Genomic DNA, 12,548 nt, shown 5'->3' with positions numbered 1-12,548 from the left:
CCTTCTGTGACCCTGCGGGACCTGAGGCCACGCTGACCCCGCATGGGCTTCGCCCCGGTTTAGCCTCTGGAGCGATGTCCCTCAGCGGAACTGACTTTTAAAAGTCCTGATTTTGTGCTCCGTTGCTCCGCCGCTTGCCCGGGAGCCGGCCCCTCCCCCCGGGGTCTATCTTCCCGTCGCTTTGGATTCACTTCTCCGCCGGTCCTACCTTTCAGAAAGGGGTTGTTTTTCTGTTTCCAGAATTGCTGTCTTCTCTTCGATCTGCCGATCTGCCGATGGATTTTCAAGTGTTTGCAATCTTTAGATAAGCTATCTAGCTGATCTCCAGCTAGCTGAAGTAGTCTCAGCCTGCTACTTCTCCGCCATCTTGACTCCTCCCCCGAATTCAAAGACTTCTTAAGCCTCGTGTGGAAAAGTGAGGGCATTGTTTATAAGAGTGTGGGATCCTAAGAATTGGGATGGGGAACTGGGAAGCATTTGGATGACTGCAAATACCTCTAATCCCTGAAATCCCTGCTTCCAGCTTCCCTTGATAAAAGAAATAGCCCTTCCTCCCCTGATAAGTCTAATTATACCTTGTCTGGAGATACACAGTCACCTCAGTTGTGTGTATAATTTTGCCACATGCCTCATTCTGATCATCGTCATTCTGAACTATAAGCAGACTGTGAAGAGCAAACTAACACACAGAAAGGATTTGCAATTATTTGCTAAATCATAACACTAGAAAATGGGAAATATGTGTGGAAATAAAGATCCTGGTTCAGGTAAGAAGAAATATAATTTTGAATTAGGTTGAAGATCTCTTTATTTTTGATCATGTAGAGTAGGTGCTAACTAGTCGCTCAGTTCAACTGAGATCTAGATTTTATTCATTAAATGAATTTGAGATGTTAATAATAAAGAGGCAGTAATTCAAGACTTAGGAAAATAGGAATGTTGGAGTGGATTGTTTGGTAACTAATGCCAAATGATAACCAATAGAATTTTTGGTGTAGTTTGTTTATTCTTCTCCTAGTCTATATAAACTGAGATGGCCTAGAAGGCCATGTGTAATAAAACATTTAGAAGTAGTTTGTTGAGAAGAGTGTTGACATTTTTATGAAGTTCTGTAATGGCTGAACTATTCAGACCTTACATGAAGTGGAGATGATGGTATCTTTATCCAAAGGGGTACCTGCACCCGAATGTTTATAGCAGCAATGTCCACAATAGCCATACTATGGAAAGAACCTAGATGTCCATCAACAGAAGAATGGATCAAGAAGATGTGGTATATATACACAATGGAATACTATACAGCCATCAAAAGAAATGAAATCTTGCCATTTGCGACAACGTAGTTGGAACTAGAGTGTATCATGCTTAGCGAAATAAGTCAAGCAGAGAAAGACAACTACCATATGATCTCCCTGATACGAGGAAGTGGTGATGCAACATGGGGGCTTAAGTGGGTAGGAGAAGAATCAATGAAACAAGATGGGATTGGGAGGGAGACAAACCATAAGTGACTCTTAATCTCACAAAACAAACTGAGGGTTGCTGGGGGGAGGGGGTTTGGGAGAAGGGGGGTGGGATTATGGACATTGGGGAGGGTATGTGCTTTGGTGAGTGCTGTGAAGTGTGTAAACTGGGCGATTCACAGACCTGTACCCCTGGGGATAAAAATATATTATATGTTTATAAAAAATAAAACAATTAAAAATTAAATAATTAAAAAAAAGATGCTGGTCAGTAACAAAATGTAATTATTAGAGGCAAGGGTAGCATGATTACTGTAAGATTATCATAGTGGTCAGCAAAGCCAGGTACTCTATGGACTTTGGTGGTGGCTAGTGGAATTTGAGATCCACTGCAATAAAAGATGTAGGAAAATCCTACATGGCTTGATATAAAAACCACAGAAAAACCTCTTCTGGGTCAGGTGCCTATGTGGTTTAATGATAATTGTTTACTGGAAAAATGGGAAATACTCAGATGCTGGTTCTATGCTGATATTAATCCCTGGATATTAGGAAAATCACCATGATTCTATTGGTCAGAGGTGGGATATAAGAAGTTTAGGTGATGAATGGAATGTAGGTCCAAGTCCACCTCTCAGTGGCTCACAGATTCTACAAAACCATTCTGTGGTTGCTGTTCTACTGGTGAATGGCCAATTGGCTTAGATGTACTCAGTATTTGGTAGTATCTTCACACAGATTCCTGATCCATTAAATGAGTTCCATTATGGGAGGGTGTCAGGACGCCCTCAAAACTATCCCCAGGTTCAGTGATTTGCCAGGGGGACTCACAAGACTCAGCATGTAGTTGTGCTCATGGCAAAGATTTATTACAGTGAAAGGAGACAGAGCAAGATCAATAATGGGAACAGGTGCATGAGGCAATGTCTAGCGGAAACCAGGGGCACACTTCCAGAGTCTTCTCTTGGTGGAGTCATGCAGGACACACTTAATCCAGCAAAGATTTGTGACAACCAGGGGAGATCCTAAGATACTCAGTGCCTTGGATTTTTTTTTTTTGGTGGTTAGTCATGTAGATCGTTTCTGCCTGGCGGATATTAAAATTCTAGACTCGTGGAAAGCAAGCAAGTGTGCAGCATAAACTAGATTTTTGTTTGCACAAACCACTTAGATATAGTGAGCTACTCTTAATCAGTCAGAATGGTGGGAACTGGTAATCCCAGATGCCAGCCAAGGGCCAACATTGAAAGTCTGGCTTTTGAAGGATATTAGCCAGTCCTGCTCATTCTTCATAGGTAAGACTAAACAAAGGGAAACCCCATCTCTGGGGGAATTGCGGAGATGGGTGCCACCATGGGCACCAATTCCTGTCAATTAACTTCACCTGCCTTTTTGTCCTTTGTGAGAGTGGTTGAGTCTTGGAAAATAATGGTTTATTATTGAAAGTATTACCAGTTTAGGATGCTGATAGCAGAACTCTTCCAGTTATAGTTTCTTTCCTGAGCAAATCAGCAAAACCTCTCTGTAACTCTAAATTTTTTTATTTTTTATTAACATATAATGTATTATTAGTCCCAAGGGTACAGGTTTGTGAATCGCCACATTTACACACTTCACAGCACTCACTATAGCACATACCTTCCCCAATGTCCATAACCAACATCATCTCCCTACCCCCCCCCAGGCAAAATGTATTTGTATTTTCTATTCCAATAAGCAGAGAACTCTAGAAATATTTTGTTTTCTGTCAAGAGGACAACATATGCCTTCATTGTGTGCTTCAGATCGCAATCAACTCACTCGCACCGGATCATGTATGGTCTGAAGATGCCTGGATTGTCTTACTATTGTGTAGGACATCTTGCTCACTCACTACAGACATGGCAATAATCTGACAGAATTTGGTAACCACAGGTTATCAGATTTTTACAATACTTTGGAGAAGTTCATATATGGCAGAGGTTAGGTAATAAACCCCATGGGTATACAGACTTTGAATGCATTCATGAAGTTATTTGGAATAAAGAAAGATAACTCTCCAAGTGAGAGAAAATTTGCCTTGTCTTGCATCTTAAGCCTCTAAGAAAAATACAGAAAACCTAGTTGGCTTATTGGAGTTTCCGAAGAAAGCTTCAGAAGCAAAGCCTAAAGCTGTCTGGTATCTAATACGAGGCAGTGTTTTTGAGTTTGTTAAGGCTTCAGCCCAAGGATCTGTGGACATTTAGTCTGCTTGATAAGAGTATGTCCAACTCTGTCAGAGAATCACATTTATAGGTCTGGATCATTTTAGAGTAAAGCCAGCAAGTAGGTATTTTTTCCTACTGGGAAATAGCTACTGGGCATCATTTAAGACTAAATTCCTGACCATGAAATAATGACCCTGCAACTTGAGCTGCTTGAAATAAGTTGAATGTGATGTAATTTGAGAGTGCTAAGCAACAGCATTCGGTCATCAGTGGAAGCAGTGTATACAAGACCAGAATTGAGTAGGGCACCCTTTTGGTGCATGCAGAGATAAAAATGATAAATTATCAGTTGAAAATGATTTTGTTTTTTGGCAACAAAATATGGATTTGCCTTATAAAATATTCTGCTACTGGATTATATTGATTTACTTTCTGTGATTTCAGTTCATTTCTAGTCTAAATGATGAATACCACTTGAAACAATATATGGTAATGTTATTTTTAGTAGGCAGTAACAGTTAATAAAGGAGTTTCCCAGCTGAAATGGGGGCACTAAACAGCTATGACAGCAACAAAATATGTAATTTTTTTTTCTTAATGGAAAACAGTGAACATATAGAATGTTATGGAACCTGAATTCAGAATCAGGATATAAAAGAAATGTTCCAGGGTTTGCACGTCTCTTTGCACTGTTGCTTCCCTTCCCTCTTCCCGGCTTGTCTTCTTTCTCTTCCTCCTTCTTTATTTCTCTCTTTGTTTTTGACTCTCTTCCTTCCGTCCTACCTTCCTTCCCTCCTCCCATAATTGCAGGCCTGCACCTCTCTCTCCCCTTGGGAAATGGAAAAGCAACATTAAACACAAGAATTATATATCTTTCATATAGTGGAATTTCAAAATTTCACATCTTTATTGCATTTATTTATATGCACCTCGCAAAATTCAAAATGATTGTCAATATCTCATTAATTCCATTCAGTTAGCAATTATTATTGAGTAACTATTATCTGCCAGGAACTGTACTAGTAACTGAGGATACAACAGTGAAAAAGTCACCATCCTGCTTTATTCTTACAGACCAGTGGAGGCACCACTGAAGTAAACAATGACCATTCCAGAGCCGTAGGGTGCTAAGATGACTGGGAACAGAAAGTCCTTGAAGTTGAAAAATAAAGAAAAATTAGTGTTAATTTCCTATCTGGTAATTGGAGTGGGGAAGAGATTTCAGATCTCAAGTCAAAAGATGGCGTGTTCAGAAAGCTGCCTGCCCAATAATTCAGTAATAGTGGCAGGGAGGGCATAACAATGAACCTGGAAAGGCAAGCTGTTTGTAAGTCATGCTAAGGAATATGACAGTTATATTAATTTTAGAGGAACTTACATAGGAAGACACTTGTGCTCTAAAATGATGACTGACTGAAGGATGGGAAATGAGTGTGGGTAGCCGCAAAATTTGGTTTGGGGTGTTGCTGAGATGAGAATTGGTAGTCTTTGACTGAAATACAGAATATGGAAGACTGGATGATTGTTAGGTAGAGGGAGTGAGAGCAGTCCAAGAAGATTGTCTAGTTTCCCAGTGGGGGATGGGAGAAAGTGGCCTTCATTGAAACATGAGCTGGTTGGCTGGGTGCGGGAAGGGTAGGAGAGTTTAGTTTTGGAGATTTGGGGTGTCCATCTGTGTGGGCTGTGTGTGTGTGTGTGCGCGCATGCGTGCTCAGAAAGAGGACTTGCAGTATCGATTTGAGGAACATAGCCTGTCAGGACTTCAGATACGGCTTTGGGGCAAGATATAGATAATGCTCAGAATCAGGAGAGAGAAGAAAAAGCCTAGGGGGAAAAAAAGTATAATCTGAGCAGAGAGAAGGATTAACATGGAACTATGAGGATAATTAGCATTTAAAAGACATATACAGAAGAGAAGTAGGTTAGGTATTGATTAATATTCATTTATAAAATAGAAGTAAGGAGAAGAAATATTTTTGAAACTGGAGTAAAGCACAGAGCAATGAAAAGCCGGATTATGTGGAGGGCTCAATGACTGGGCAAAATTATGGATTTTCCTCCCGGGATCCTGAATGAATGCCCATACTTTATTTATTTATTTATATTTTGGGGTAATTTTATTTTTTTTTCAGTGTTCCAAGATTCATTGTTTATGTATCACACCCAGTGCTCCATGCGATACGTGCCCTCCTTAATACCCACCACCAGGCTCACCCGACCTCCACCCCCCTCCCTTCCAAAACCCTCAGCGTCCACAGTCTTTCATGGCTCATCTTCCCCCCCGATTTCCCCCAACTCACTTCTCTTCATCTCCCAATGTCCTCCGTGTTATTCCTTATGCTCCACAAGTAAGTGAAACCATATGATAATTGATTCTCTCTGCTTGACTTTTTTCAGTCAGCATAACCTCCTCCAGTCCCGTCCATGTTGATACAAAAGTTGCTAAATGCCCATACTTTAAACCCATATATATATATATAGGTTTATAAATATGTAATTATATATAATATTTCTATTATTATTTATTATTATATATATTTTATATGTATATATCTTTTTTCTAGAATATGGGGAAATTATTACTTTCCTAATGTTTTTATGAAATGTTTGGAGGCACTCCTATCCCTGATCTATGGTCCTGTTTTTCCCTCTACCTTCCCCAATTGCTTCATATAGTCTCATGGGGTGTCTTGTTTCTTGCTGTTACATTGCAGAAATGAAAAGAATGTAGTTGAAAAAGAACTCTGATATGCCTTTAAGAAATCACATATAAAAGAATATTTTGAATATTCAACTTCATATAATTTCTGTGATTATGCAGCTTCATAGAATTTTATTATGAATACATCAGTGTGTCCTAAACTTCAGTATACTGTTCATTTTGAATATGCATTCTGAAATTATGTTTCAGTTGTAGAAACAAATTAAAATGAATTGACAAGAGGATCGGTGTGCTATAGAAGAGAGAACACTGCCCTTGGCAGTAATAGGAAATTTGAATTCTAGTTCCCAATACCACATTGCTGTATTTTCTCATAAATACCCTTAACTTCTTTAGGCCCAAGTAATGTAATTTGTAAAACAATGACCTCCAATATCGCTTCAACTTTTAAAATCCTGTAGTTCTTGGGTACCGGGGTGGCTCAGTCAGTTAATTGTCTCCCTTTGGCTCAGATCATGATCCCAGGATCCTGGGATTGAGCCCATGACAGGCTTCCTGCTGAGCAGGTAGTCTGCTTATCCAAATTCCTCCCCCACCATCTCCCACTCCTGCTCTCTCTCTCTGAAATAAAGTCTTAAGCCTGTGGTACTCAATTTATCTAAACAAGCAATACAAGGTTTCTATTCGATTAACTAAGGCTTCACATTTTGAGCTCACAGAGAAATTCTAATAATTGGGCCTGAAATATTTGAATAAGTTTTAGCCGCCACAATGGTGTTCTAAATTACATGAATGTGATGATGTGAGCACAGGAATTAATACAGAACATTGCTATAACGTTACTTAGTACTTTACTGTGTCTTCCCCCTGGCCCCCTGCCTCATTTATGTACCTGCCCTTTGTTTCTTAAAATTTTCTTTCAGGAGATAGCATGATCATAAAGGCTTACATTGTTTAAATATGGTATGCACAGGGCAATAACTATCCACATCTAGCTAGATACAGAAATGGTGCAATTGCTCAAGTTAAATATTTTCTAAAGACACTCCTCTGAAAGAGTAAATGAATTGCTCTGGGAGTCATTTGTTACAGTTGCAAGAGTATCCGATTGTAAGAGACAATCCTGGAAAAGAAAGAGTAGAGAAAAGAGAAAGGATGTTTCTAATTATAGCTTCACCTATTATCACCTCCTGATCTTCCAGAGACCTATCAAGTGATGCTCTTCTTCTTGGCCAAAATGTTAGCATTCTCAAGGAATGAAGAATTTTGTTTTCTTTGGATTGCTTGTGCTTTTATCTCCTCATGGGTTCAGCAAGGAACGGAAGCTTTTCAGTGTGGCAATGGATTGTCCTTGCCTCCTGACAACGTGTGTGACTTCACGGATCAGTGTGGGGACAAGAGTGATGAACAGCAATGTAAGTGCTTTTCTTCTGCTTTGCACAGTTTCAAGTCCCTGGACACCTTCAAACCAGGGGCCGACAGGCAGCCCAGGGAGATTTGGCTAGGTAACTGGCCCTAGTTTCATTTATATGCCTTTAATGTAAATCGGAAAGTAAAATATACTTTTCAATAAGGAGGTGGGTTCTTAGACCAAAATTCCTCTCATGAAACTATATCACATTGCTAAGCTTCTAACGGAAGGGAATGTATTCTAAACTAGTTTTAACTGATTATAAAAATGGAAGTGATATGCAGTCATGTAGCTTTTAATGTATCAGGGAAACAAAATTCAAAAGAAGCTCATGACTGAAGCTTTAAAATGCTGTGATGGAAATGATGAGCCTAAATCTGGCTTCAAGATGGAAATGTTTGAAACGACTTTTAGGTTGCATGAGTAGATTTGATTTTTGCTTATAGGACACTACCTCCCAATGAGGTTGGTACTAACTGCATATGGAGTACAGCATGGGCTTGAATCCTTTGATTCTGGGGTGCTTGAAACAGCTTAGGAGAGGGCAGGACCTAGATTTGGATCCTGCATAAACTATGTACCATTTGTGTGACCTTGACCCTCTATCTCATTACAAGAGGTTGTAAAGTGAGATAAATTGACTTTCAGCAGCAGGAAAATGCTCCATTGCTAACTGGTACCATATGAAAAAGGAAACTGTTCACCAAGGCAAGATATGGATAAAGACAAGTGTGTTTCTATCGTTTCTCTTGCAATCCGACATCCTGAAGGAACACTGCATTTCACTAGTGGAATGAGAGCTATCACCTTTCACAGACGACCTTTTCATACAATTAAGAGAGTTCATTGTTGGTTCATAGTAACTGCTGGTTCAGTTATTGGGAGGCACTAATTCTAGTAGTTTAGAACACCTTACACATATTTTCTAGTTTTTATTGAGATGCTATATTAATTCATGTTTATGGAATTTTTCATTTTCTTCTACTAAAATAAGTTTCTACATGTTCAGTTGTGCTATTGTTGCTAGGTTTCCATATCTTCATTTTTGCTATTGTTGCTTAGTTTCTATATATTCAGTTTTGCTATTGTTGGACTTCTACTTACGTAGTCAGTTGTCGTTGGAGTTGAACAAGAATAGTGAATAGCAAAAAATCTCTTCTCTGCGGAAGAAAACAAGCTATTGATTTGTTTCCCATAGTTTGGGACAGCGATCATGCCGTTAGTAACTGTTAAATACAAAATGCCACCGAAGACAAGGGTTCATTTATATTTGTCTAATTTGCCCAGAGAGGCTGAATGTGGGTGTGCTGCCCTTTCTCTCATCTGTCTGGGAAAACCTTTCCTGTTCTTTGGTGAGCAGCAAAGAGGAACCACTTGGCTGGTTTGACAAGAAGTGCAAAGTCCCTTCCCTTATTAATCTCTGTGAAGCTTCCTTTCACACGCTTGCTGTGATAACGTGCATGGTCCTGCTTCAGGGAAAAGGTTAATGTGAAAGAAGGGGAAAGCTGCCGAGTGCAAAAGGTCTGGGCTGCGTGAAAAATTCTAATAACTCGCGGCCGTGGAGAGAAACGAAGGAACCAGATCTGTCGAATAAACAGATTTCATTTTAAATGTTACATTAGGAGATCACCTTTTGGCTTTTTCATTTTTCATTTTCGTTCCTGAGAACTTTCCACTTTGGTATTTTATTTAAAATTGGACTATAACCTTGTCGATAAAAACTGAGAATCACTATGAAGTGTGAGTTGCTTTTGTACACCACAGGAGGGGGAAAATATTGGGGAGGAATAATGATGGCAAGCGATTTTTCTCATAAAAATTTGTGACGCTCAAACTTATAGATGACACTTCTTTAAAAAAAAAAGTTAACTTTTTAATGATGTTGAAATAGGCCCTTTTTGAAAAAAAAAATCAACCTGTGTCTCTTTTTAGCATCCAAATGGTGTGACCTTTAAAGAAATAGATTACTATGTTGACTTTTTGTAATGAAATTGGCCTAGTTGTAGTTGAATTTCAGATGCAACTGATTCTATTAATAAGTTTTTGAGAATTTTCTTTTTTTTATTTTTTTTAAAGATTTTATTTATTTATTTGACAGACAGAGATCACAAGCAGGCAGAGAGGCAGGCAGAGAGAGAGAGAGGAGGAAGCAGGCTCCCTGCCGAGCAGAGAGCCCGATGCGGGACTCGATCCCAGGACCCTGAGATCATGACCTGAGCTGAAGGCAGCGGCTTAACCCACTGAGCCACCCAGGTGCCCGAGAATTTTCTTATTTTACATGATGGACCTCCTTTTCAGAATACTGGAATCTTTTTTTTTTTTTTTAACATTTTATTTATTCATTTGACAGAGATCACAAGTAGGCAGAGAGGCAGGCAGAGAGAGAGAAGAGGAAGCAGGCTCCCTGCTGAGCAGAGAGCCTGATGAGGGGCTCGAACCCAGGACCCTGGGATCATGACCTGAGCTGAACGCAGAGGCTTTAACCCACTGCGCCACCCAGGTGCCCCTCAGATTTTTTTTTAAAGATGAGAGTTTTAAAAAGACAGTCTTCACAATGAAATAAATTCTACTTATATACAAGATTGAGCATTTAATATATAATGATTAAGGAAAATAATTTTTTAGGTATCACAACTGTTTGGTTCTTGTATTGACAAGAACCCCTCTCCAATATAATTTATTGATATCCTGAGACAGGGAAATAAATGTTATAGTCCTGGGTATCTTTTTAAAAAATCATGTTCTAAAGATTACATTGCTTCCATGCTGATCCCCATTGCCCATCATTCTCTTTGATTTATATTTGTTTATTTTAATATCGGAACCCTTATGTCAAATACAGAGAGAATCTAACTTCTCTCCTAGCAATTTCTCAAAATTATTTGATATGCAAAGTCTTGACTGTTATATTTTTACTTAACAATAAAGAAAGGAGCCTTGCTTATATTGCAACCATTCAAAGGCAAGTCAACCAGAAGATTATAAACTACTACTGATAAGTGTTGAGCTCTATCTCATGAAATGGATCCTCACTGTTGATGTGTCACCGGAAAATAAATATTCTTAGATAATTACTTTTGCATACCTGAAGTCAGTATTAAAATTAACTGTTACATGCATTCACTTTTAGAGCTAACTCGTGACTCAAATGAAAAAGATATATTCTGTTAAATTGACATTTTTCTCTCCTATATACCTGTCACACTTAAGAAGTTTCCATTTGGTCTAGTGTGTTTACAAGGAGATAGGAATCTATTTATATACTTTGATTTGAAGGAATACATCATAAGAGTTGCGGTTTTACCTTATTTCTTTTGCAAACTTTTTGGATTTAGGAAGAAGAAATTTATTCAAAAGGTTTTTACTTCATATAAATCTAAATTTATATGTAAAAAATGTAAAAATTACAGGTACAGTCTCAAAATTTGAGAGATGACAGTGTTTAATCAGGTGATGTTTAAGTACAAATGATATTTCTTTAATAGGATGACATGTCAACTACTTTTAAAAAGTAGTTCATTTAAGGACCGCCTGAGTGGCTCAGTCGGTTAAACTTCTGCCTTCAGCTTAGGTCATGATCTCAGGATCCTGGGATTGAGCCCTACATGGGGCTCTCTGCTCAGCAGGGAGCCTGCTTCCCGCTCACCCCACCCCTGCCTGCCTCTCTCCCTACTTATGATCTCTCTCTCTGTCAAACAAATAAATAAAATAAGATAAAAAAGTAGTTCATTTAAGTACAAAGTTAATTAATGAATGAAATGTGAGATTTCATGTACAATGTTTATCTTACTACTATAATGTATGCAAAATGTTTGACATATATTTTCATGAAACAACTAAAAATTCTAAGCAAAGTGTGTTAGTTTGAGCTCTTATAACAAATACCGTAAACTGGGTGGCCTAAACAAAAAGAACATTTAATTCTCATAGTTCTGGAGGGCGAGAAGTCTAGGATCAAAATACTGGCAGATTTGGTGTTTGATGAGGGCCCTTCTCCTGGTTTGCAGATAGCTGTTGGGTTTTTTTGTTTTTTGTTTTTTGTTTTAAGTTTTATTTATTTATTTGAGAGAGAGAGAGAGCACACACATGTGCAGAAAAGGGGAGTTGAGGGACAGAGGGAGAGGAAGAGAGAATTTCCCAAAGGCCCCACCTCCAAATATTTTAACACTGGGGATTAGAGATTTAACATATGAATTTTGAAGGGATGCAAATACTCAGTCCATAGCACAATAAAATTTAAAAAATCTAATAATAAATATATAGAGCCTAGCTGAAGAAAAATTATAAAAAATTACTGATGTATGGAAGAAAGACTCATGACAAGACTATTTCCTAATGGTGTGCTTCAGTAGCATAAATATGTATATTTTTCACGTCCATGAAATCAATCTCCTTAAATTCTATACAGGATAAATTTTGGAATTTATCTGGAAATCTAATAAAAGTGATTTGTAAGTTCATTCAGGAAAATGTGTGAGAATAGCTAGAATAGAGCAGCGGGGAAGAAAATGATTAATAATGGGGAAAAACTTTTATCAGTAGGTTTATAATGCGTATCATGTAAACTACTCCAACATTGTTAAAGTTCAAAATTAGAAAAGCATCTGATCACTAGAAATAATAATATTTCTACATATAAAAATATTAAGAAATATAACACAATATCTATAATATATTAAAAAGTAATGGTGGCATTCGAAGTCAGTTCATAGTACTTCCTATAGGTCAAAAATTGTTGAGAAATTTCCATAGAGTATCTCATTTAATCTTTACCAAACATCAAAATAGTAAGAAATATTATTGTTCCCAATTTACAGCTTGGTAAA

At 38.1% G+C, this 12,548-nt stretch overlaps 1 protein-coding gene across 1 annotated transcript in view; it reads left to right on the top strand.

The window, feature by feature from the left end:
- The first annotated feature begins 7,527 nt into the window (after nt 1–7,527).
- MALRD1 (MAM and LDL receptor class A domain containing 1) overlaps nt 7,528–12,548 on the top strand; it is a 751,478-nt gene continuing 746,457 nt past the window's right edge. Inside the window, 1 exon segment of the mRNA XM_059404562.1 lies at nt 7,528–7,726. Coding sequence (XP_059260545.1) covers nt 7,528–7,726 — 199 coding nt within the window.

Source organism: Mustela nigripes, chromosome 6 (assembly GCF_022355385.1).
Source record: "Mustela nigripes isolate SB6536 chromosome 6, MUSNIG.SB6536, whole genome shotgun sequence".
Lineage (NCBI taxonomy): Eukaryota > Metazoa > Chordata > Mammalia > Carnivora > Mustelidae > Mustela > Mustela nigripes.
The sequence above is the reverse complement of the archived record's forward strand: the minus strand, read 5'-3'. Positions and strand labels throughout refer to the sequence as shown.